This window comes from Drosophila innubila (assembly GCF_004354385.1).
Source record: "Drosophila innubila isolate TH190305 chromosome 3L unlocalized genomic scaffold, UK_Dinn_1.0 0_D_3L, whole genome shotgun sequence".
NCBI classification, from domain to species: Eukaryota; Metazoa; Arthropoda; class Insecta; order Diptera; family Drosophilidae; genus Drosophila; species Drosophila innubila.
The window spans coordinates 17,739,097-17,762,734 of record NW_022995376.1 but is presented as its reverse complement, the minus strand read 5'-3'; the positions used below and the strand labels follow the sequence as shown (position 1 = coordinate 17,762,734).

General features: G+C 42.0%; 7 protein-coding genes across 7 annotated transcripts in view; 5 read left to right on the top strand and 2 right to left on the bottom strand.

The window, feature by feature from the left end:
- The first annotated feature begins 87 nt into the window (after positions 1-87).
- Positions 88-6,907, top strand: LOC117788194 (protein daughter of sevenless). The gene is made up of 7 exons (XM_034626871.1): positions 88-246; positions 3,040-3,409; positions 3,482-4,206; positions 4,266-4,383; positions 4,776-5,028; positions 5,088-5,697; positions 5,758-6,907. Exons 1-7 carry the CDS (start codon positions 181-183, stop codon positions 6,316-6,318), a joined length of 2,703 nt encoding a protein of 900 aa, XP_034482762.1. The 5' UTR covers positions 88-180; the 3' UTR covers positions 6,319-6,907.
- Positions 6,908-7,158: 251 nt separating this feature from the next.
- On the top strand, positions 7,159-8,628 carry LOC117788086 (enkurin). Its single transcript, XM_034626750.1, has one exon. The coding sequence runs from the start codon at positions 7,390-7,392 to the stop codon at positions 8,386-8,388; it is 999 nt and encodes a 332-aa protein (XP_034482641.1). The 5' UTR covers positions 7,159-7,389; the 3' UTR covers positions 8,389-8,628.
- On the bottom strand, positions 8,597-11,627 carry LOC117788084. Its single transcript, XM_034626749.1, has 4 exons — positions 11,510-11,627; positions 10,114-11,148; positions 8,835-9,676; positions 8,597-8,770 (listed from the first exon to the last, which is right to left on the bottom strand). The coding sequence occupies exons 1-4, from the start codon at positions 11,547-11,549 to the stop codon at positions 8,618-8,620; spliced, it is 2,070 nt and encodes a 689-aa protein (XP_034482640.1). The 5' UTR covers positions 11,550-11,627; the 3' UTR covers positions 8,597-8,617.
- On the top strand, positions 11,559-12,250 carry LOC117788087 (acyl-coenzyme A thioesterase 13-like). The gene is made up of 2 exons (XM_034626751.1): positions 11,559-11,703; positions 11,840-12,250. The coding sequence occupies exons 1-2, from the start codon at positions 11,617-11,619 to the stop codon at positions 12,188-12,190; spliced, it is 438 nt and encodes a 145-aa protein (XP_034482642.1). The 5' UTR covers positions 11,559-11,616; the 3' UTR covers positions 12,191-12,250.
- A 1,661-nt stretch (positions 12,251-13,911) lies between these two features.
- LOC117786618 (acyl-coenzyme A thioesterase 13) lies at positions 13,912-14,790 on the top strand. Its single transcript, XM_034624956.1, has 2 exons — positions 13,912-14,209; positions 14,325-14,790. Exons 1-2 carry the CDS (start codon positions 14,123-14,125, stop codon positions 14,685-14,687), a joined length of 450 nt encoding a protein of 149 aa, XP_034480847.1. The 5' UTR covers positions 13,912-14,122; the 3' UTR covers positions 14,688-14,790.
- A 10-nt stretch (positions 14,791-14,800) lies between these two features.
- Positions 14,801-15,415, top strand: LOC117786619 (acyl-coenzyme A thioesterase 13). Its single transcript, XM_034624957.1, has 2 exons — positions 14,801-14,938; positions 15,005-15,415. Exons 1-2 carry the CDS (start codon positions 14,849-14,851, stop codon positions 15,344-15,346), a joined length of 432 nt encoding a protein of 143 aa, XP_034480848.1. The 5' UTR covers positions 14,801-14,848; the 3' UTR covers positions 15,347-15,415.
- Positions 15,361-23,638, bottom strand: part of LOC117786617 (peroxidasin) — a 31,106-nt gene continuing 22,828 nt past the window's right edge. Inside the window, exons 6-9 of the mRNA XM_034624955.1 lie at positions 23,144-23,347; positions 22,890-23,068; positions 22,629-22,810; positions 15,361-18,300 (exon numbers count right to left, since the gene is read on the bottom strand). Of these exons, the coding sequence (XP_034480846.1) occupies positions 15,630-18,300; positions 22,629-22,810; positions 22,890-23,068; positions 23,144-23,347 (3,236 nt within the window). The 3' untranslated portion in view covers positions 15,361-15,629. The remainder of the gene's footprint in view (positions 18,301-22,628; positions 22,811-22,889; positions 23,069-23,143; positions 23,348-23,638) is intronic.

Genomic DNA, 23,638 nt, shown 5'->3' with positions numbered 1-23,638 from the left:
TTTATTAAATTAGAACAAGTTGCCAGATTGGAAAATTCTGTAGGGTGGCAGCCCCAAGTTGCCAGAACAAGAGTTGACAGTTTGCTCAAGTTGTGCGCGGACGCGGACAGGGAAAAAAAGGACGGAAAAATAATAATAATAAAATAACTTGAATATAATAATAATAAAGACAACTAAATAATGGATAGCACATTCCACGAGGGATGGCTTATAAAATCACCGCCCACAAAGCGTATTTGGCGTGCAGTAAGTTATTTATTCATTGCTTGCAACAAAGCAATTTTCTTTTCTTGTTAGACCACAAACACAAATACCAAATGGTCAGTCAAATGTGCAATCTGCAAGCAAAGCATACGGGAAAAATAGCTAAGAACAGCAGCAAAAGCATGGAACAAAAATGTTTAACTGTTTTTTCCGCTTGTTTCTACACTGAGTCATACAAAGAAACGTACCAAGCAGTGGCATTTTTAATACAATTATGTTCAGTGTACATCATCTCTGTGTGTGCTGTGTGATGGTATGCGTGCGTGTGTGTGTGTGTATTAGTGCTTGTGTGCGATCATTTGTTTGTTTGTTGTTGTTGTTTTGTGTCTGATAATCATTTTTAATTCATTAATAAGCGGCTGACTGACTGACTGACTGTGTGCATGGGTTGCATGGCTGATGATTTGAGTTGTTGTTGCTGCATAGTTTTGGCTTTGTGGGCAAAGCTAGAGAAGTGATTGAAATGCAAACAAGCGAAAAACCGCAAGTTGCGTTGTTGTTCTGTTTTTTTGTAAATTGTGAATGAGTCTATTTATGATATGAGTATATGTGTGTATGCGTGTGTACTTTTGCCGTGTTTATGTTTGACGATTTGGCGTGGGAACATTTTGTGACGCTGCCTGCAAAAGTTTACGCTTAATTAAATGTTTACCCTGCGCTAACCGTTAAGCGCCGCTGGCAGCAGCAGCGGCAGCACCGTTGCGTATTAAATTACAACAACTGGCAGCAGCGTCGTTTAATCAAATTTACTTCCAAGTAGAAAGTCGGCTACAAGCGATCAACAAGGCACGTACAGGCTACAGTTGGTCAAGTAATTGTTTTGACCAAACACAAAACTAACTTTTTAAATGAAAAAATTAATTTTTGTTATGTTAGTCGACTGTTTTAGGCTGATTTTATGGTATGATTTTTATAAGTGTAGCATCCAAATACACATCATAATTTTTGTTGTTGTGACAACAATTACTTGACTAACTGTATATCATAAATACATACAGCGTTTATACGATAAGCCACACATCACGCTGAATGACGCACTTGTCGTTCTTTGTTGTTATTGTTGTTGTTGTCGCTTTTGTTTTTGTTCTCTTTTATGTTCCCTGATAGTTAAGGCAAGCCTTATTTATATAGGGGCTATACTTGCTATATATATAAATATCCATAACTAACTATTAGGTATTCCACACGCTTTAAGAAAATTAGCTGAGCAGTTAGCTTATATTTTGTTGTTGTTATTATTGTTGTTGTTTCGCCACAGGGTGCCAATTTCTCCATGTGTGTGTGCGTGTGGCATTATGTTTATTGTTTATAATTGAATTAAGCGTGAAACTGTGCAGACAACAATGCAAATTTGTCTGGCAAAAACAATCAAGAAAATTGAGCTGAAAGAAGAAATGCGCATACCCTTTGATTAACTAATATAAAAACACAGATAAGCATTCTGCAATTTTATTTGACTCAACAAATAGATTCATGTGTCAGTTTTAATGATTCAGAAATTATTCCCATGTTTCAGCTGCAAATCTGAACATATATATTACACGTAATTCTTTAGTCATTTGGCAGATCGACAAAGTGCCTGAAAGACCTGTTGAATGTAGGAAGTGTGTTCCATGCTAAAACAAAAACAACATTTGTTTTCTCTCTGAATTGGCATTCTTCCAGCTTTTCATCAAACACACTATTCCAAGTATTTGCCTTGCTTTTCAATTTATACGCTATAATGTATATTCATTGCGTCTATAACTAATCCACGATTCGCCAAAAATGCACTGTGTAAACAACGTATTTTTCCAGCATTTTAAAAATAATAAATTTTCTAGTGTTTAAGACTTATTTTTCAGGAAATATCATAATTTGTTTAATGCTTACCATGTCAATTTTCTTTAGCCTTTGACCTTTGAGTCTTTTATTATGCATTAGTTTTCTTTTATTTTTTTCTGCTTTCTTCGTTTTTGTTGTTGATATTTTCTTGCAACAAAACGTAGCTTGGGTTATCAGAAGATCGTGACCCAACACACTTCCCATTTTATTGTTGCATTGCAACTTTTAACAAACGTACAATCACAATTATTAACAATTAAGTCTATAAAAGCAGGCATTGTAAATAAGAGTTAATAAAAATCAAGCCAATGAATGAGAGAAAAATTTCAAAAATAATAAAATAATAAATATCATGTTTAAAAATGGAAAATTACTTAGTAATTCTATAAATTTAGAGCGGTAAAGAAAACATATTTAAAGAAACTAAAAATAAGAATTATTGAACGATTGGTATACAACAAAATTAAATATAATTATTACTTTATAAATTAATATCAAAACTGATATTTTAATATGTTGATAAAATTCAAAAATAAATGTTTCGGTGTCGGCTGAAAACATTAACTAATTAGTTAGGAGATAACAAAATTGCTTGGATAAAGTCGTGGTGTCAATACACTTTGATTGGGCTACGTTGTTTGGCAATGTCCGTCCAGTGGGTGTGAACTGCTGATTATAATTACCCAAGAAAATGTCAATGTAAATGCGATTCGCGGAAAAGCAGCAACATCAGCAGCAACTGCGCTGGCAGCGACGCTGGCTGCGACGCGACGTCGCTTACTCACCGCTGTTGATAATCGCCACAGTCGGTCTGACAGTCGTGGACAGCGCCTCAAATCCAACATATGTTTGCTTGCTGTCTCACTGACTGTCCGTCTGTCAGTCAGTCTGCTTGTCTGTTTCTTATCGTTAACAGAGTGTAACTTTCTGTTTATATCTGTGCATTTGCAGCGCTGGCGTCGTCGTTGGTTTACGCTGAAGCAGGGCGAGATACCGGAGCAGTTTTGCCTTGAATATTATACGGATCAATACTGCCGTAAGCTGAAGGGTGTCATAGATCTGGATCAATGCGAGCAAGTGGATTGCGGACTGCGTTTGGAGAATCGCAAGCAAAAGTTTCAGTATATGTTTGATATCAAGACGCCAAAGCGTACATATTACCTGGCTGCTGAGACAGAGGCGAGCATGCGCGACTGGGTGAACTGCATCTGTCAGGTGTGTCATCTGCATGACACCAAGCAGTCCAATGAGCTGCCACTGGGCGCCACAGCAGCATCCACAGCAGCAGCGGCGGCGGCAGCAGCAGCAGCAGCAACTGCAGGTAATTGCAAATAACTAGAAAACTGGTCAAACGCGACTTTCACTTTCTCAATTTTGCACACCTTTCGCACAGATGAGAATCGCAGTGCACAGCAGCATACCAGCTCCAGTGGCGCCTTGAGCAATTCCACGCAAAATACAACAACCACATCGCTGCACTCCTCGGCGGGCACAATGGCCAACTCTCTGCTGCGCCAACGTTCGGCGGTCATCGATCAACAGCCGCAGTGCTCGAACAACAACTCGGACTCGGTGTATGTCAATACGGATTACAACAATCGCGAGACGTTGCTCTGCGATGCTCACTTTGATCAGCAACAGTTGCTGTCGGCGGCACAGCAACAACCGCCCCCGTCGCCCGCCACGGCCCTCTATTTGAATCAGAGCGCATTGATCCAGGCTCAGGCACAGGCAGCAGCCATGGAACAGCAGCAGCAACAGCAGCAAGCTCAGGCTCAAGCTGCCGCAGCCCGACTCGCTGTTAATTCGAACGGTGTGGTTAGGAAGTTGCCAGAGCATTTGGTGTTAACGCAACAAACCTTGCTTGAGGCAATGGCACAACAACACAGCAGTGTCCAGGCATCGCCAGCATTGAGCACCGCCTCTGGACCATATATACCCATCAGCGAATGCTTTACGGGCAGTCCCAAACTCCTGCCGGACGGACATGCAGCTGCCGCGGGTGCATTAAACAATTTGGATCCCAAATTCTATGATACACCGCGCAGTCATAACAATATTGGTCTCAACCTGACCAACGATCAATCCTACTCACCCAAAATAACCAACTGCAGTTTGGTAAATGATCTTATGCCTTACTAAATTGTAACTTGGCTAATTGATTCTTACGATTGCAGCAACAATTGGCCAATGCCAGCAGCAAGCAGCGCAGTCAACGCTCCGATTCGGACTCTGAGAGCGTCTTCACCGATGATGACGAGTGGGCGCATCCATTACCATTGCGCGAGAATGTTGGTATGTTTATATAAAAAAATACTTTGGTTAAAATCGCGCAACCAAGGAAATTTGCTCTATAGTTTTATGTTTCAATTTATTAAAATACAAAAAATTCAATTCATTGTCGTATCTCGTTTTTTAAGATAAACATTCGGTTCAAAAAAAAAAAATAATAACATTAATTGTATTATATATTTTAATACCTATCATTTTATTTATTCTTGTTTCCGAAACATTGGAAAAATAATAATAACTTATTATCTTAAAAAGTTACAAATATTTTGTATTAAATATTTAATCGAAAGAAACGAACAACGGCGATTATAGCAGCTTGTTAACTTGTAGCTTATCAACTAACTCTACTGTAAATATAATAAATCTCAATACTGATATACTATTTATCTTTTTAGATCGCAGCACGCGCCCCTCGGATAGCTCCATTGAGAACGAATCATTTGTGCTGACTTATTCACAGCGCTTTTCCAAAATGCCAGAGGATGGAGCTGCTTTGGCGCCTTCAGCAGCTGATAAGCACTCCAAGCTAATTGGCGCGATAACAAACACAGCTGCTGATGGCGCCGGAGAACATCATACGCTGGAGAAGTTGGCCAAGGTGCTGAAGAACAAAAATAATCTCATACTGGACTTTAAGGAAAATGAAAAGTAAATTACATGTTTATTTGAGCTGGAATTAAAAACTAAATAATTGTTATTTATTGTAGATTATCACGCGATTTGCCGCAGCTGTCGGATACGGAGAACACATCTCCAGCGATTGTTGCTCGACGGCATGCCAATTCCTCGTTGATCGAAGAGAGCTATGACATTCCACGTTCGCATCAGTTGCCCTATTGCAATGTGGGACAGTTGCTGGGCGAGCGGCCGGTCACCAGTCCGCACAACTCCAATCCCATTGCTGCCTCCACGCCGAATCTCATGGCTGATGCAAGTGCTGCACCAATAGTTAATCCCAGCTCGGCGGCACCACATCCAGCGACAGCTACCAATTCGCCCACAAGTGCACGCACGTTGCCACGCCCACATTGTTATACAAATGCAGCGCCTACGAGGATGGAGGGCAATGTATTTCGTTATGATTTTATTGAGCAAACTGATTGCCCGCCTGTTAATCGAAAGCTAAAGCCCAAGGTGGCCAATCCGCCGCCAGAGATGACCCACAAAACTACCATGGAGGATAAGCCACCAGAGGAGTTTCCGGCTAAACCACCAGTGTGCGCCATGGAGCAATTAAGTAGCAAATTGTGCGCCACAAAGCTGCAGTCAACTGGACCGCCAAGTGTGGATCGTAAATGCAAACCAAATGTCTACAAAGTAATTACAACTGCAGCTCATTATAATCTTATACTCATTAATTGCTTGTTTCGCTTGCAGCTGGGCTCTTCGGCCACAATGTCGGCGGCAACGCGTCGCTCTTCGGGGGCACCACTTACAATGGTGCTGCCACATGAAACAGATGTACATTCGCCAGCTGCTGTTGGCTATTTCCATGAAACACGCACTCTGCCACGCCAGCCGCATCGCCCGCATCCCAACAGTCCCGGTAGTCAATCAGTGCAGCATCAACGCACTGCTTCGGCAGCAGCAGCCATGACTTCATCATCGGCGGTGGCAGCAGCAGCTGCGGCAGCGGCAATGAAACAATTGCAGCAGGCAGCAGTACAGCAGCCGGAGCATAAGCTGCAATACTTTGATCTAGATGTGACTAACAAGCCGCCTCTACTTAATCGTCAGAGCATGAGTGTTGGCAATCTATATACCCAAGGCGCTGCTACTGTGGGTGGTGTGCGTCTCGGTGCTGTGGATGCATCCGCTGTGCGTGCGCCAGTTAAAAGCAGCGTTGTCTACAACTCTGTGGACTTTGTCAAGACGGAGGCGTTTAAGCGCATACGCGAGGAGCGCAACAAGGAGAGCAGTGAGAGCGGCAACAAATGAGCTACGCTTCATCTTTCGATTTCCACATGACTCACATGATTAATGTGCAATATTATAAAGCGCAGTTCATAGCGTCATCCGGATCTTTTGTAGTGCCTATAAATACTGTCTAAGCAAAGTGCAAATTATACGTGGCTTTGACATTCGTATTCATATTGAAACGTATAAACGTATAACATACAGAAACACCCACATTCATATCCATATATACATATTTACTTAGACGTTAAGTTATTTATATTAAGCATATTGTATTTGTAAACTCAGCCCCTTCTTGGTGTGCTTTTTAAATGCTGCTGTGCGTCATGTTAAGATGATGTCCTTGTCTTTTGTCATTGTGCTTCCAATAATTTCCACTCGACACACAGCTAATAAGTGTAGTAAATTCTCGAAATCAAAATGCGAATAACGTTTTAAGTGCTATTTTATATGTACACACACACACACATCTACTATTTATATATTTACACCACGAATTTTTTTATGGTAACGAATTCTTTACAATTATTATTAAATAAGTATAACTCGTGTGCGACACAAGCTGTGGCTTGATATTGTGCTTTAATAAACATTTTTTAACATAAAAGTATAAACAAAAATTGTATGACATTAGAAAAATGAGGATGGAAGAACCAACGGTGATGATAAGCTTTTAAAATACATATCAAATGTTGTCCGGACTGAGGATACTATTTGTTATCATGAAATAATATCTATGTTTGTTCTGTATATGGTCTTAACAAAAATATATATTAATGAATTTAGGTATTAAAATGAGATTTTCAACCCTTTCGGTGGTAAGTTTCCAAAATGTGTTAGTATTTATAGAGCTCCGGGGAAGGTTACTAGAGCAACAGCTACGTTGTCTATTATAGCAACAATGTTTGAATTGGAAACTTGGCAACGAAAACAGAATGTTCTAAACAAAAATATTTCTATCGGGTAAACAACGGACTAGAATTCATTATAAAAATATTTGAAGTGCAGCTGAGATTTCGAGATACAATTTACAGCCTCATATTTTAAAAAGACCGAGCTAACGGTGGCTTCATTGAAAGAAAAACTAAAACAATGTCGCTTGTTTACATTACACATCACAATGAGAATATCTTTGACGTGGAGCGCGAGCCGGAAAAGCCACAGGATTCGCAAATGACACAATATGGTCGGACTAATAAAGGAAATCGCGCAAATGAGGAGGCCTTAATCCTGGCCGATGGCCTGAAAGAGAGCGCAGAGAGGGCAGCTCGTTGTACTAAGGAGTTGCGTGATCGTCTTAGCCTGGAGTACAAGAAGCATTCGATGGTGATGCTTAAGGACGGGGTTCGTCTGCTTACGGATGCCAAGAAGTCCCAACATCGCACCATGGGATGTGCCAATGTGCCCCTGGATCCACCATGCGCCTTTCTGCGCAAGAATCAGGGCGTCAAGTGGCGTCGCGAGAATCTTCATGTGTGTCCCAAGGGATCGAATATGCCGCCGCTGCCGGAATTTGGCAAGAAGGAGAAGAAATCCGATATGGTGCCCAATTTTGTGCGGCGTAATATTAAATGTGCCCGCAGCACAGTTCGCTGTCCACCGCCTCCACGCATCGTGGACACGCCGGAAGGCACGCGTCAGAATTTGCTCAATTCCGGGCTGGTGCCGCAGTACGTGTGCCGCAAAGACTTTGGCCAGGTGCCCATCTACATACAAAAGACTAAGAAAATGCTGTCCGCAGCCCATGCCGTTTGCTGCAAGGAGCAGGCACGCCTAATGGAACTATGTGGTGGCGTCAAAGGAGCAGCCGCATCTGCCCAAAAGCTGCAACAATCGCAGCAGAGTCGAGAAGGTGGTGCCCCAGATATGCCAGGCATGCGAGTCATGGACCAAGCCGAGCGTAACGATATACTTGTCGGTCTACGGGCCCATCTCAATGAGATGACCAAAAGCTATCAGTCCATGTCCTTGCTCATCGACAGCGAGAACAAGCGTCAACGCAAGGGAAAACTGGAAAGCGATTTGCGGCAGCTCGAACAGGATATCTTATTGCTAGAGACCAGTCCCATTATTTATGTTTCATTGTACTAAAATTTTGTTTTTAAAGTATTTAATCATTGCACTTACACACACACATACATGCACTCAAAAAATCAGTTTAATAAAAATTAAACAGGCATTTCCCAAATTCCGCAGCATAATCAATTCCGCAAAGTTTCAATCGTGTAAAAAAAGCATTTAAAAAATATAATTTTAGGTTTTATTAAAGGACACTGCGGAATTGATTCGGCAACGGAATTTTGGATAGCACTGTTCATGTTTATGTATCGATAATTTCCAATTTGTAGGCTCCATGACAGAAGGGACACAACAGTCGACTTCCTGGTTCGTACAGCTCCAATAGCAACTGCTGATCTATCAGCACTTGACGATCGCAGAGTGTGCAATAATGTTGCGACAGATCAGGCACCAGCTGCAGTAATGGAAAGACAGGGAATGAGTCTGGAATTTACTGATATTTTAGAGTCTATAAATACCTCTACGTAGGAAATGCAGCATCGCTTTGCCTGCTGCTTGGCATCAACTTCCGGCGACTTGAATACGCCAAATTTCGTTTGAAGCGCCTCAAAATGAATCTCCATTTGATTTAGAAAACGTTTAATGGTCACATTCAGTGGCTTCTCCTTCTGCAGTTGTTGGTCCATTCTTTGTTTAATACGAGCATTTTCTTCTAGCTGACATTGCGCCGCCTTGCGTTGAAATGTCGTCAGTTCATCCAAGTTGGCTAAATGCTGTAAGCGTAGACGTATGTGTGTTGTGGCCAACATAGCCAATAGTAGCTGCCTTTCAGTCTCGAATCGCTCTGGACTTTGATACTGCTGCACCTGGATTAGGGCATCGATAATGTGGTACTTGACCTGCAACTGATGCAGAAGCGATTGTGACGCCAATTCATCAAAGGCAAACATGTCCAAGGGCAAGTAATTCACATATTTTTCCAACTCGAAATGGTTAAAAATCTCCATGCGCACTTCGACCAAGATGTCCATATAGCAATGAATGGCTTCGTTGGGCGACAGGCCTTCAACGAGTTGACCTAGGGAATCCCCCATTTCCAGCTTGCCCAGGCAGATCGGAAGATGTACACGTTGATACGTTGAGTTAAGCAGATATTCATTGTTCCGAGTGTATATTACAGTCAATATATTCTTATGCTGACTGCAGAATACACCTGCAGGCTGATAGTTATCAGTGTTCTCCATTTCAATCAGTCGCTTGCTGAAACTCAGTTGAGCACTCTTATGGATTAGCTCAATGCGATAAAGTTGACCTCTTGCCGTGCCCACTCCATAGCTGCAGTTTCCCAAATCGCAAAGTGCTGAGTAATAAAGAAATATACAGAAATTAAATTAAAGTAATTTAAAAACTTGTGGATTCCTTTTATAAGGACTTGAGAGAAAGTCTTACCCGTCGAGAATTTAAAAGTAGTTGTTACTTATCGAACATACAAATTTTTAAAAGTCATTAGCTATAAAATTATGACGGGAATGCGAAGATTTCTTTGAAACAATCATGATGGTGGTTATATTTCTTTTAAAGTAATTCCTTTACTTTGAATTATTGAACAAAAAAAAAGATAACTTGTTTTTTAAAGATGACTTTTTTTAAATATATTTTTAAAAATTTTAAGATTATATAACTTTTTTCTTATTTATAAGTAAAAAATCCTTGTTATTTCAAAAAATTTTCATATAAAAAAGAAAAATTTTCGAAAATACTTATTATTTTCGGTCCCTGGTAGATACTCTCACTCACCTGTGATCTTCATGCCGCCCACAAGAAAACGCGTCTCCAGCCAGTTGCCAGTTTCTTTACGTGGCATGCACCAGATTAAGAGATGCGCCGCCTTGCAGCAAACAATGTAGTAGCAATCACGTTCAGGACAGTGTGAAATCACTGCCTGCTGCAGACCCATGTGATCTGGTCGCAGCCAAAGCGGTTTCACCAGTGAGAGTCCTTCATCCTCCGCTTCGTTAAACCTGTACAAATGAACAAGTCCATTGTTATCCCCCACCAGCAGCAGATCCTCAAAGGGATGCATAAAGCAGATGCGACCCAACAACGTATGCAACTCGCAATGTGACAGCACAGTTCGTGCTTCCGGGCACAGTGTCAATATCCAAAGGCTGCCGGCTGCAGTGCCCAGGACAATCACGTAATTGCCACTGTCAGTCTTAAGTGGACGCCAAGCAAAGGATGTTATCCAGCTGCGATCTACAAATGATTGATAATGTCTAAATGTATCAATCTCTGCAGCTGAAACTTCGTAAGGGGGCTGCAGTTGCTCCCCAAGAGTGGTGGCTATATCCAGTCCTTTCTCATAGTGCCGCCAGAATGAACCACCTGGACTTTTGGTGACCAATTCCAATGCTCCGTAGCTATTCAAAAGAGCCAGCAGCATCTGTCCTCCGGGCAGTAGATGTGGTGACCAGCTGGCGGCCAAGAGGTTGGGATCGGGCACCTCCGGTGTATTGATGGCTATGTAAACCGGCTGCAGAACTAATTGTTGCATCTCCAGAGCATTGCAGTTGTCGTAGATTTCCTGAAGATTCGCTTGTTTAGCCAGTTTATCCAATGGACGGTTCTTGGTCATACTCTTCAAGTTGGCCTGAATATAGGGAAATGGCAAATGATGAGTCGATTTATTGGTCAACTCCAGAGTTAGCAGCTCCACTTTGGAGCCAACCAGAGCAATGCAGTTGCCATCCATTGTAGAGCATATAAAATCATGGGGGTTATCCTGCTTGACTTTATCCTTGGCCAGTTGTTGAAATTTCAGCACTATGTCAGCTGTGTATGGCATAAATATAACTTGTTAAATTAGAGGAAATTTAAAGTGGGACAGGTCAAAGATCAATTTATTCATATTTAATTAAATAAATAAGTAGCCCCTTGCTTTTTGTAGTTTAAATACTTGAAAGGCCTGGCCGCAGGGTATCTCGAAGTCGTGCACTATCGAATATAGCGTTCTTACACGTTTTCATAACATACGCGTTTGCCGGCAGACGCAGACGCGTACAGAGCGAGCAAAACAAATACGCGAATTACACATGTCAGCGGCTAGACTTTGTTGTCTCAATAGATTTCATAACACCTCTCCATACATAATATGTTCTCTTTTATATGGCACAAGCTCAATTATTACGCTCACCTTTTTCATCGCCAGCGCTTGCTTCAGTAGCTTTTCTCATTTCGACGGGCACGGTGCTGTTCTTCTGGTGGTGAAATAGATTTAGAGCCAACAAGGAAAACAACACAATGACTGCTAAGCGGGGTGTGGAAATGGTTAAGCAGATTGCCGAATATATATCCAAAGGATCCAGCTTTGATCGCGTTACGCAAATGGTAAGTTCTTTTAAATCACGCCCGAAATATAAGCAGATAGAAAACAAAAAACGATGCGCAAATCAGCTGACTCAATGTATATCGATGTATTATGCAAGCAGACCTATCGATAACGCGCGGTATTTGAATTTTTCAGGTAAAAATAACGAGTGGTGGTGAAGGACGCTGCGTGGGTGAATTCACGGTGCAAGCTGAACATTTAAATCGCATGGGCTCATTACATGGCGGTTTAACGGCCACAATTTTAGATAACATAACAACCTATGCCCTTATGTCCAAAGGTTCACATCCGGGTGTCAGCTCTAGCTTGAATGTAAGCTATTTGGCTGCAGCCAGGCCTGGAGATGTCGTCGAGGTGGACGCCAATACCGTACATGCTGGACGCAAAATGGCCTACATCGAGTGTGTGTTGCGTATTAAGGAAAATGGCAAAGTCATTGCCAAAGGCGGGCAAACCAAATTTGTTGATGTAGATAACAAATATTAACTCTTTGGCAATGCAAGTCATTAAGTTCGAATAAACAGGCAGATACTCTTTGTGCTTCAACAAGCTTTTCTTATCAAGTGGAAAGTAGCCGGAATTTCAGCAAGTCTTGTTACTTTCATTTCATTAAACGCTGATGTAATACATTACAAAATATATTTGGAAACCTTTATGTTGACTCTGTCTTCCTATTAAAACATAAGCCCAGCACAGTACCTTCTTTTATATATATAAGACGAGTGGGAAAGGTTATAGTCGAGATCCCGACTATAGGATACCCGTTACTTAACTTAAATATGTATAAAAGTATTTTTTTAAGAATTTTTTTTTTAAGAAAAAAGGATTTTGCTATTATTAATTTTTGTTATTTTATATTGCCTGAATCCAGTTGAGAATTCTTAGGCACAAGAATGACAGAAAAGTTTGCTTGGCATATTGTGTTGCTGTTGTTACTTAGTTGTCGATTCAAAAAATTTTAAATTAGCAACTTCTTCAGGTTTATAATTTTGCTAAATGTCAATCCCCTTGGTTAGCGACCTCTCTATATGGTAACCGGTGACTTGACACGCTCAACAACATACTACACTTGCATAAATGCAAGTAGTATTCTCAATACGATTTGATAGATGCCAGTTCCATCATCATTGAAGATTCATCGGTACCATTTGGGTTGAGTCGAGTAGCGATTCAAGCCGAATGTCATATTTGCGTCGTCAGAACCAGTTAAGAATTATTTGATGCATTTTTGTTAAGTCTAATAATATTAAAACTATTGCATACTCTAAGGAGCTAATTTTGCTTTAAGAGCTTCGGCATGTTAATACTGCTGCTCTACTTATCCGATCTTGCTGCGATTTTATAGGATACTAGATAATAGCAACTTGCAACTCTAATACCCACAAAAAACGTATTATCCTAAATACTGTGGGTGTGGTGGTTTCGCGATTTGCGAGGGCGGAGGGGGGCGTGATAAAAATGTAAGACAAACTTGACCTGCGTGGTGTGTAGAGAAATCTGCGAGCCAAATTTGGTTATTCTATCTCTTTTAGACTCTGAGATCCTTTTGTTTAAAGAAATTACTTTGAAAACATTAAATCGCCATAACTGCCGTTCTACTTGTCCGATCTTGATGCAATTCAGTGGGATAATAGATAATACTAATAGATAACGTTTATTTTCACAAAAAACGTATTATCATAAAAACTGTGGGGGCGTGGCTTAAATTTGAAACAAACTTGATCTGCGTAAGGTATATAGAAATCTGTCTGTCAAATTTGGTTTCGCTATCTCTTATAGTCTCTGAGATCCCTTTGTTCAAACAGACGAGCAAAAGGTTTTTCGCTATTTGCGGGGGCGGAGGGGGGCGTAGCTTCAATTTGAAACAAACTTGATCTGCGTGGGGTATATAGAAGTCTGTGAGTGAAAGTTTGGTATCTCTATCTCTTATAGTCTCTGAGATCCTTTTGTTCATACGGACGGACGGACGGACGGACAGACGGACAGACACACATGGCTATATCGACTCGGCTATTGATGCTGATCAAGAATATATATACTCTATAGTGTCGGAGATGCCTCCTTCTCCCTGTTACATACATTCCAACGAACACAATATACCCTTTTACTTATTTTTTAAGTAACGGGTATAAAAACAATCTACTTGATAAAATAATCGAGATGCTCATTTCATAAGCAATCAAGTCGTTCATATAAAAACTCAATATTAATTAAGAACTTTTTTGGGTCATAACTGATAAAAGCTGATATGAATATCGAAAACCACAATAGCACAGTAATAAAAATTTAGGATCTGGTCATTGTTTTCTAATATATTGCTTTCGCCCAGAATGTAGCGCTTGCATCAGTATATTTTCGCATTTCGTTGAGAAAAGTAATGTTCTAGTGATAGAGCTAAAGCCAACATAAAAAAACACAATGGCAGCCAAGAGGGGTATTGAAATGCTTAAGCAGATAGCCGAATATGCATGCAAGGGATCCGGCTTTAACCGTGTTACGAAAATGGTAAGTTTTTTTTTAAAGCCACTTCGAAAAACGCGCCATAGTAAATTAAAGTCGATGCGCAAACCAGCTGACTCAAACAGATCCATCGATAACCCGCGGCCTTTGAACTTTTCAGGTAAAAATAACGGGTGGCGGTGAAGGACGCTGCGTGGGTGAATTTACAGTGGAAGATGAGCATTTAAATCACGAGGGCTCATTACATGGCGGTTTAATGGCAACGATTGTAGATCATATAACTTCCTATGCCCTAATGACCAAAGGTTCACATCCGGGTGTCAGCTCTAGCTTAAATGTAAACTATTTGGCTGCGGCCAAGTGTGGAGATATCGTCGAGGTAGATGCCAACACCGTACATGCTGGACGTAAAATGGCCTACATTGATTGTGTGTTGCGTATAAAGCAAAATGGCAAAGTCATTGCCAAAGGCGGACAAACCAAATTCGTTGATATAGACTCTGAGGTCCCTAAGTTTGAATAAACAGAAACTTTACACTGGCGTCTATCGTGCAACCGAAATGGAGAATATTCTTTAATTATTATTCTTGTTGGTATATCGATAGTTAATAAAGTTATCGCACAGATGTTGAGTATTGTTATTGCTTCTTCTCTGTTGTGCCACGAATTTCGTAACAATCCAGCATGGGTACACGCAAAAAGGGACTGGAATTTGCCAAGCACATAACAGAGATTATAGCCAAGGCAACAGGTTTTGAGCGCCACTTGGAGAAGGTTAAGAACAAAAATAAAATGTGGGTTGTATTTTTAAGTTACAAATTTGCAATTTATGCTGTGTAGGTAAAAATTCTTGGCGGTGGCGATGGAATTTGTACAGCGGAGTTCACGGTGGCACCGGAGCATATCAACAAAGGCGGCGGTTTGCATGGTGGTTACACGGCAACACTGGTGGACATGGTAACCACCTATGCACTGATGTCCAAACCCTGTCATCCAGGTGTGTCTGTGGAAATCAACGTGAGTTACCTGAAGGGAGCCCGTGTCGGCGATGAGGTGCTCATTGAGGCAAATACGGTTAGGGCCGGAAAGAATCTAGCCTTTATCGACTGTGTGCTTAAACATAAGAAAAACAATGCTGTGATTGCCGAAGGCACACACACCAAATACGTTAATTTCGAGTAGATGCTGTGCCACAGTTGCTATTAATGTGCTTTATTATTACATGTGTAGCAGTAAATTTTAGTTAATTAATTAATTGCTTGTTCTGCGTGTGCGTCTTCGATTAGAGTTTGAGTCGGATTCGGATGGACACTATTCGGAGAATATCCCACAGGTGAATGTGTGGACTTAAGTGCCTAACTTTATTTGCCTCTGGAATACGCTCATTAGAGTTAATGTGGCTACTAAGATTAAGGTTTGATTACTCGTTAAGTCGATATGCAGATTGCAATGTCCATTGACCAGCTCAGTTGACCAATTTGGCAGCAGCTGGCATTGTTGGGCAGTGTGGACAACATGCCTCTGGAGGCGTCAGCGGTTCAATGCCCGGCGGGCAACTGACCTCGCCGCACTGTTGACGCAGGCAGTTCACCTGTCCATGGAAGCAGTTGCACTTGGTGCACACATCCGGCGTCCAGACCTCGTTGTTCAGCCGTGTGGTGCCCTTGTCGTCGACGCAGTGACTCCGCTTGGACTTCACGACAGCGGGTTGTGGAGCGGGGGCCAGTTGCACGATCTGTGGCAAAGGCTCTGAATCGGCAGCATTGCAGGAATCCTCCAGTTTGCGCAGTTTCTTGTGCAGCTTCTTCAGCTCCTTCTGGAAGTTGCCAATGAGTTCCTCCAGACCGCTGACGCGTTCCTCGTTCACCTGGTAGAGTGATTCCAGGGGACTGTCGTAGCTCTCGGCGGTGGACACCTCTTGCTCCTCGTTGTGGACATCACGCTTAGCACGCTGGCTGCGCTTGGTGTAGGTTTGTGGCACAAAAGAGCTGAATACTGGTGGCAGATTGTTGCAGCTGCCGCATTCCTGCCACAGATACAGATTGATGCCGGGAATATCCTCGCACTGCTTGTAGCCACCTTGATGCTTGGCCAGAATGAATACGTTCTCTGTCATCTGTTCGAAATTGTCGCCCACATCGCAGAGCACACGTCCCAAGTTGGCCTGTTTGATCTGGACGAGCTGTTCGGGCAAGAAGACGCCAGGATTCTCGTAGTAGAATCGATCGCCATCGCGCAAGCGACGGAACTGCTCCACCAACAGGCACTGGAAGAGTCGACCCACCTTGCCACCTTCAACTTGATCCTCCAGTATGCCACCGAGCCAGACGTCAATGTTATCCGGATGCCCATAGAGCTCGCGCAGCTTCTGCCTGATATCCGCATTCGTAATCTCACCAGCCAAGTCATCAAAATCCTGGGCAACGGTTAGATTACAGAACTTCCTGTAGACATTATAGCCGGGTATGCCGTGATCTCGTCCACGCTGTATGTTAATGGCAGCCAGGTCAAGGGCCACCGCATGCGCCGTTAGGAAGAGTTTCTCCGTGAGCTCCGTGTTCAGATTCTGATCGGGCAACTTGAGCTTGGCGGGCACAGCGAGCATGCCTCGCAACAGAGGATCAACGCCACCTTCATAGGCCAGACGCCAGGGCGCAAAGAATGCCTTGTGCAACAGCAGATGACCTTCAGGAATAGGTTGGAAGCTGGAGTTCAGGCGATGCAGTATGGGATTGATAATGGTATGGCCAAAACGCAAAGCTGCCGTGGCAAATTCATTGGCAATGCTGGGATTCACCTGAGGATCGTATCCACGATACTCGCCCATGAGAGCCATGCCACTCTCCCCAACGATCAGGGGCAACCACTGCTTGAAGGTGATGTGCTGCATCTGGGCGCCGACAATCTTGCGTGCCTCCTGGTACAGGGTATCGCCATCCCAATGTGGATTAATCTCACGCAATTTGCCGGCAATGCGATTGTGTTCCCGCATCCAAATCGTGTGCATGGCCAGAAGACCCACTTGCTCATTCACACGTATATCGCCAGAGACAAAGCAATTCATTTGGTTCTCATCCAAGTTGCGGCGACAGTCCATGCCATCCTGTGGCGCCGCAAAGGGCAACATGGCCTTCTGGTTCGGGAAGTGCACGCCGACTCGGAGGAGACCCTCATCCGTGCTCAGATTGCGCAGTTCCTGGGCAAAGGGAGTGCTGTAGCCATACATCTGGGAGGCATCTATATACGAGGTCAACTGATTAATCTGCTCCCGATGCTGCACGCCATCGAAGAAGAGCGAAGTCATGCCCGAGCCACAAATGGCACTGGAACGGACCACGTCAATGCAGCGACGATTCTTCACACGTGGATCATTTGGAGGCACCTCAATGGGGTAACAGGGCGGGGCATACTCGCAGCTCTTTTTGCAATCAATGCCGTCCCAGCTCTCCGAACTGACGGAGGGAATAGCATGATCTAGATCATGGTCCAAAAACTGTCCCCATTGCATTACCATATGCGTAATCCTTGTATCCGGTGTTATCTCTTTAGTGGACACCAGCGAGGTGGACACCAGACGTGCACTTGGCTTAGGATGACCCGCATACATGCGTCCCTTTGTCCAACCCACGGGCATGCTGAATCCGTTCTCATAAATGGGAGCTGCGATTCTCCTGAAGGCCGTTAGGGAAGCTCCCCAGGTTGGATGCATCAGATTGTTGCATGTGCCTTCGATGCTGCGATATTTGGAGTGGAAGCACATGTCCGTGCAATTGGGCATCTCCCGATGCTCCATACAACCCGATAGCTCCGCCACCAAATGCAAATGCTCCCGCGACAAGAGATCCCTGAATTCGTATTTCTCGCTCTCCATGGTCAGGTTCTCTCCTCGCTGCACATGCTTCCTGATGTTGACCAAGGTGCGCTCATAGATCTCCGCAGCGCGAGCAAGTTGTCTCGCTTGGCCAGTGGGAAAACGGAATACTCTCAATAGTTCTCCAAAGTTGGGTGGTGCACCGGTGGTGCGATTGGAGAAGAGCATGTCCAGCGTATTATTAATGGCCACATCAATCTCCTTGGCAGCCTCGGCAAAGGCAATGCGCACATAACGATCTCCAGGAGCCAGATCCACATTGTTTCTAAAATAAAAAGAAGAGAAAGAAAAAAGAAAAAAGATAAGGGTTTAGGAAAATCTGCTGGTCTTAGACTAAAATCTACATATTCGAAATATTGAATCAATAAATACATAAGTAATTTTCTTCTGGAACGACATAAGTGACTACAATTTTTTAACAAATTGACAGCGGCAAGAGAGACAGCGATATTAACATATGTTATGCTATGTTGAAGCTATGTTAACATGTTGATAAAAGGACAAATGTTTAGCAATCCTTCATAAACAAATTAAGATCATTAAGTAGTATTATAGATATTAAAGACAATTGATTTTTGGTGTAAAAATATAGAATACTTGGTATCTTATGTACTTCTTCTCTCTTACATATATGTATTCTTCTTGTTATCTTTTAAAATATTCTTCTTATTCAAAAAGCATACTTTGTTTTTCGCCCATTTTGTATTCGAAAAAGTTGAAAAACATTTACAATTTACGAGAGTTGCTCTATATTTTGGCAACTTTTAGAAAAAAAATTAAGTAATTAATATTAAGATAGCGCGACTTTTCACAGTTTTCGCACTTTAATTGCAATTAATTGTTGGCTGCGCCGGAGGTTCCTTAAAAGGCCGTTGACTAATAAAAATCCCCAAGTAAAACTAAAGTTTACATTTTTGTTGTAGTTGTAATTGTAGCTGTAGTTGTAGTTGTAGTTGTAGTTGTAGTTGTAGTTGTAGTTTTTGTTGCATTAGTGCTGGGTCTTCGTTTGGTCCCAGCCAGGTCCTGGCTTGGTGGTTGCCGTTGGCAATTGCTGACTTGGCAGCGCACAAAATTATGCCACACTTTTTGTTGCATTTAAGCGAAATCCGCGCCAAGCTCTGGCCAGTAACAACAACAAAAACAACAGCAACTACAAAAACAACATCGAGAACATTGAGTACAACAACAACATTGGCATTAACAACAATTCATGCCTCACATTTTCTCTGGCGTCGCTGTTGCCGTTAAAGGAATTTCCCTTTTGGAAACTTTCGCTGTGTAAACTTTGGCATTGTCGGCGTGGTAGGTAATAACTTAACGACCATAATACACCCTGTTGCACCACAACCACTGCTTACCACTCACTATCAACTATCGCACTGCCAACAATCCAGCCAGCCAGCCAGCCAGCAAATGGCAGCCAAGCCACTGACAGCCAACTACACTACATATTTTCCCACTGCCACACGGCCATTTCTGTGGCTGTGGCTGCGCTTTTTCTGGCACGCCTGGGCGTTCGTAAATACTCTAACCGAAGCAGTTCATTCGCTAAAAGGGTACATTGAATTTAACAGGCAGTTTGTATAAGTTGTTTGATAGTACAACTATCAATGGGTTCTTTATGTGTTTAGGTGATGATTGCATATACAATTTCAATAGGTTACCTTTCACTGAAAATCAAAACAAGCACACGTTTCATTTTAAATCAAACAACTTGAACATGACATTTTTTTGACCATTATTAATTGATGTGGCTGCAATAATTTACATATATTACTGTGAAGAACTGAAAATGTAAATTAAAATAATGTAATTAATTGAATTCTAAAAACTATGAAAGGCTTCAATATTTCATTATAGATAGCAAATTATTAAGATCCAACTCTTTTTTGGACATGTGTTGCATATTAGAAAGAAACATGCTAAAAATAGCAGCAAATTAACATTAAGAAATTAAGGAGATCTTGGAACTCAGAATTAAACTTGACTCTTGCTTGACAGTTTTGCATGCTTGCACCTTTAAAAAAAATTGAAGAGAAATTGGATTTCGAAACATCTCAGCCTAACAATTATATCGTAACTTGTTTGCCATTACAATTGAAATGATTTTGCTAAGTCTATCTTCACAGAACAATTGTCTGCTGTTCTGTACGACATGCAGATTTTAGTTAAATTGAAGAGAAATTGGAATTCGGAACAAGCCTGTTAACAATCATTTTCCAAGCTTGTTCTCACTGCAATTGAAGTGTATTTTCCAAGTCAATCTGCGCAGCTTTGTCAGCTTTTCTAGTGTATGTCTTTTCTTGGCTTAGCTTTCTATTTGAGTATGTGTGTCTGCCACATGCTGTGTGGCAATGGCAACGTATTTCCGTGGCCGGCGTACCCCTTACTACAGTAGCTGCCCAGTAACAGGATAAGCTTTTGTTTTACGCCAGCATTACCCACAACTTAGGCGGATTTCAGTTGTTCTTTCTTCTGCTTTTTGTGTTGTTGTAGCTGTTGTTGTTGGCGCTGCTTTCAGCGGTTTTCACTTGGTGTTGTTGCCTCAGTGACGTTGTGCCTTACACACACATACACAATGGCGTTAGAGCCGTTCTTGGTCTGTGACTCAGCATACTCGTAATTTTTTTCACTTTTAACGTTTGGCCTCTTTTCTTTTTTTTGCCTTTCAATTTTACCCGCTGCCTTCAGTCGCTTTGCTGCGGTCTCGCGACTGAGCTTGCCACAGCGTAATGAGTAAAGTTTCTAATGCTGCTGGCACAACTGTAAGCCGTTCCTGCCCCTGCAACAAAAACAACAACAACAACAACAACAACAGCTGCTGTGCCTGCGCCTGCATCCTGCTAGTCTTGGGCGCCCGCAGCTGCTGCTGCTTCTGTCTCTCCTGCTTCGCTAGCTCTTCCTTCTTCTTCTCCTCCTGCTGTTGCTGCTGTGTACGGCAAGCGAAACTAAATGATGCGTGCACAGCACAAGGCACTCATAGCTCACAAACACACACACACACAGTCAACACACATATAATCTCATAAAGGGAAACAGGTCATATGGTAGCCGGAAGACTACACCAGCTTCCTCTCGCTCTTTCTCTTCTGCTCCCGCTGCATTATGCATTTAAAAATGGCTGCGTAAGCAACGCCTTTGGATTCGGATCTATGGTTTCTTCTTTTGCAGCTGCATTTGTGGGCCTGTTGTGGTTTACCGTTTGTGCGGCTTTTGCTTTATAATTGCCAGATCCCCAAATTGATTTAAGGCCTGCTGCACGTTGCCTCTTTATTTTGTTTCATGGATTCGGCTTTAAAAAGTTTCTGTTAGAACGAAGAAGAAGCAACCAGGTTCCAGTCCCAAGCACAACTTGTCAACTCAATTTCAATTTGGGCAATTTGAACAACTTGTGCGGTTGTCTCAACCCATGACAACTTCTCTTTCGTCCTGCACTCAACTTGTCTCTGAGTGTCTCTCACTCTCTCTTTGTGTGTGTGTGTGTGTGTGTATTTCTCACGTTTCTTGTCCTTTCTTGGCACGTTTTATAAAGCTGCCAACTGGCACAGCAACTTTTGTGCTTTCGTCGCCGCTTTTTGATGTCTTTTAGTGCATATTTTATATGCAGTTTAGCCAGCGGCACAGTGGGACAGCAACAACAGCAACTTAAAAGTTTAACTTAAAAATTATATTTTTATAGAGCTTACGGACTGGCATTTTAAACTAAAATAGCAATTAGATTATTTAAAATTTAGCCAGCGGCACAGTAGTGCAGAATTTGAATTTATTAACATTAAAATTTAAATGCTAATAGAATTTTTGGACAAAGGTTAAAAATAGAAAGATTGACAAACTAATGGTAAAAACGAAAGAAATGTCACTAACGTAAACAAGTCATTAATTTTATTAATAAAGTCAACCACAAAAAAAACTGAACAATTCTATGAATTTAAATAAATATCTTAAAAATCTGGCTACAACTTTTAGTTCCTGAGTTAATTATCTAAGCAAAATAGTAAATGGATACATTACAATTTAAAAATTATTTACATAAATGCAACATAATACTCATATTTATTTTTAAATTTTGATTTAACATTCATAAATTCATAGTTTCACGTGAGTTAAATTAAAGTTTTCTAAAATGTCTTTAGTAAACTCTTATTTTATTTCGATTAAACCAGTGTGCCATAGTTTTTCGCTGTACATTTTGCTTTTATCGTCTCAAATGGACTGCACAGTGGGGCTATTGACACTATTGTGTAACGCAAGTCAACTTAAGTGATTGTTAAATGCAATGCAAGCTGAACTTTAATCCCTCCAAATTGTCTATTTAAAATATATATAAACACTTGCACCACGGTGCCTGAAAATAAGTACGCGTATTATGGTTTTATTTTTATTTTTTGGCGGCTTTCAAGCTCTACAACTATTTTTCAATTAATTAAGCAAGTTTGGCGTGCTCTTAAATGCATTTAAGTACAGCCCGTCTGTTTGTAAGTTTGTTCGTCTGTCTTTTGAGTACTTTGAGACTACATTGAAAGTTGTTTCCTTTGAGCGGAACTTGGCGCATTGATAGCAATGGAGTTTTCCTATAACCCATTGTGTACTCACCTAATGGTAACGAGAGCTGATGCGGTGGCTCTACCAAATTTGTTCTTTAGCTGGCACTCGTAGCGTCCACCATCGAGGATAGTCACATTCTTGACAAACAAACTGCCAGTGCCACTTATTTGATATTTCTCAGTCAATTGCACGTTGGGATCGATGAGGCGTCCATCCCGACGCCACACAATCTGTGAGAGGAGAGAGAGAGAGATGAAGACAAATGTCAGCAAGTGGCTAGCAAATAGAAGCAAACTTTCAACAACTTACTTGAAGTCCATCTTCGGCTTGTTCCGCCTGGCAGGGCAGCTCAATGGTGGTGCCCGTAATGGCCACCAAATTGCTCGGCTCAATGGCCAAACGCGGTGGTGACTGCGATTGCACCACTCTAATCGTTGCAGACGCCAAAACCTCACCGTTCTCATTGCGTGCCATGCAGAGATATTCACCTGAAATGTTAGCATCAAAATGCATGAAAATACTCGCATTTCAAATGAATGTCAGCAATTGAATGCCGTGCTTACCAGCATGCTGTTCTTTGGCCACGCTAACCACCAGCTCGGTGTTCTCATTCTCCAATAGCAGGTCGGCGCTGGACTGGAGAGGTTGGCCATTGAAGAACCAGGTTATGTTGGGCAGCGGGTTGCCATCGGCATCGCATTCCAGCACAAAGGCTGTGCCCAGTTTGATTGTTTGGTTTTGTGGTGCCATTAAAATTTCGGGTAAATCTGCAACCAGATGCAACGAGGCGTATTGAGTGATTTGAGCAATTTCTACCGCTCCAAATAGCACCAGCAACAAAATGGGGCAAGCAAAAAAATCACAGCATTTCAGCAGCTGGCGGTTATTTTTCTATGCGTCTTTTGTTGTTATTTATTTTGTTTTCTTGCCTCTTTTGATTGCGTCCCACGGGTCGTATACATAATGCAAACACTATTTTTCATAGCATACTTTTTGCCGCTTTTCAAACAATCTGCAAACTAGACGCCATTTTGGTTTGTCTCTGTGCGTGTTTGTCG

Coding starts and splice junctions, on each gene's coding strand:
- LOC117788194 (XM_034626871.1), top strand. CDS start 181: ATGGATAGCACATTCCACGAGGGATGGCTTATAAAATCACCGCCCACA. Junction 4,384..4,775: donor ACCATTGCGCGAGAATGTTG/GTATGTTTATAT, acceptor TTATCTTTTTAG/ATCGCAGCACGCGCCCCTCG. Junction 5,029..5,087: donor GACTTTAAGGAAAATGAAAA/GTAAATTACATG, acceptor TATTTATTGTAG/ATTATCACGCGATTTGCCGC.
- LOC117788086 (XM_034626750.1), top strand. CDS start 7,390: ATGTCGCTTGTTTACATTACACATCACAATGAGAATATCTTTGACGTG.
- LOC117788084 (XM_034626749.1), bottom strand. CDS start 11,549: ATGAGAAAAGCTACTGAAGCAAGCGCTGGCGATGAAAAAG. Junction 9,677..10,113: donor GGGCGGCATGAAGATCACAG/GTGAGTGAGAGT, acceptor TTTATTACTCAG/CACTTTGCGATTTGGGAAAC. Junction 8,771..8,834: donor GCTGCATTTCCTACGTAGAG/GTATTTATAGAC, acceptor CCATTACTGCAG/CTGGTGCCTGATCTGTCGCA.
- LOC117788087 (XM_034626751.1), top strand. CDS start 11,617: ATGACTGCTAAGCGGGGTGTGGAAATGGTTAAGCAGATTGCCGAATAT. Junction 11,704..11,839: donor TTGATCGCGTTACGCAAATG/GTAAGTTCTTTT, acceptor TGAATTTTTCAG/GTAAAAATAACGAGTGGTGG.
- LOC117786618 (XM_034624956.1), top strand. CDS start 14,123: ATGGCAGCCAAGAGGGGTATTGAAATGCTTAAGCAGATAGCCGAATAT. Junction 14,210..14,324: donor TTAACCGTGTTACGAAAATG/GTAAGTTTTTTT, acceptor TGAACTTTTCAG/GTAAAAATAACGGGTGGCGG.
- LOC117786619 (XM_034624957.1), top strand. CDS start 14,849: ATGGGTACACGCAAAAAGGGACTGGAATTTGCCAAGCACATAACAGAG. Junction 14,939..15,004: donor TTGAGCGCCACTTGGAGAAG/GTTAAGAACAAA, acceptor TATGCTGTGTAG/GTAAAAATTCTTGGCGGTGG.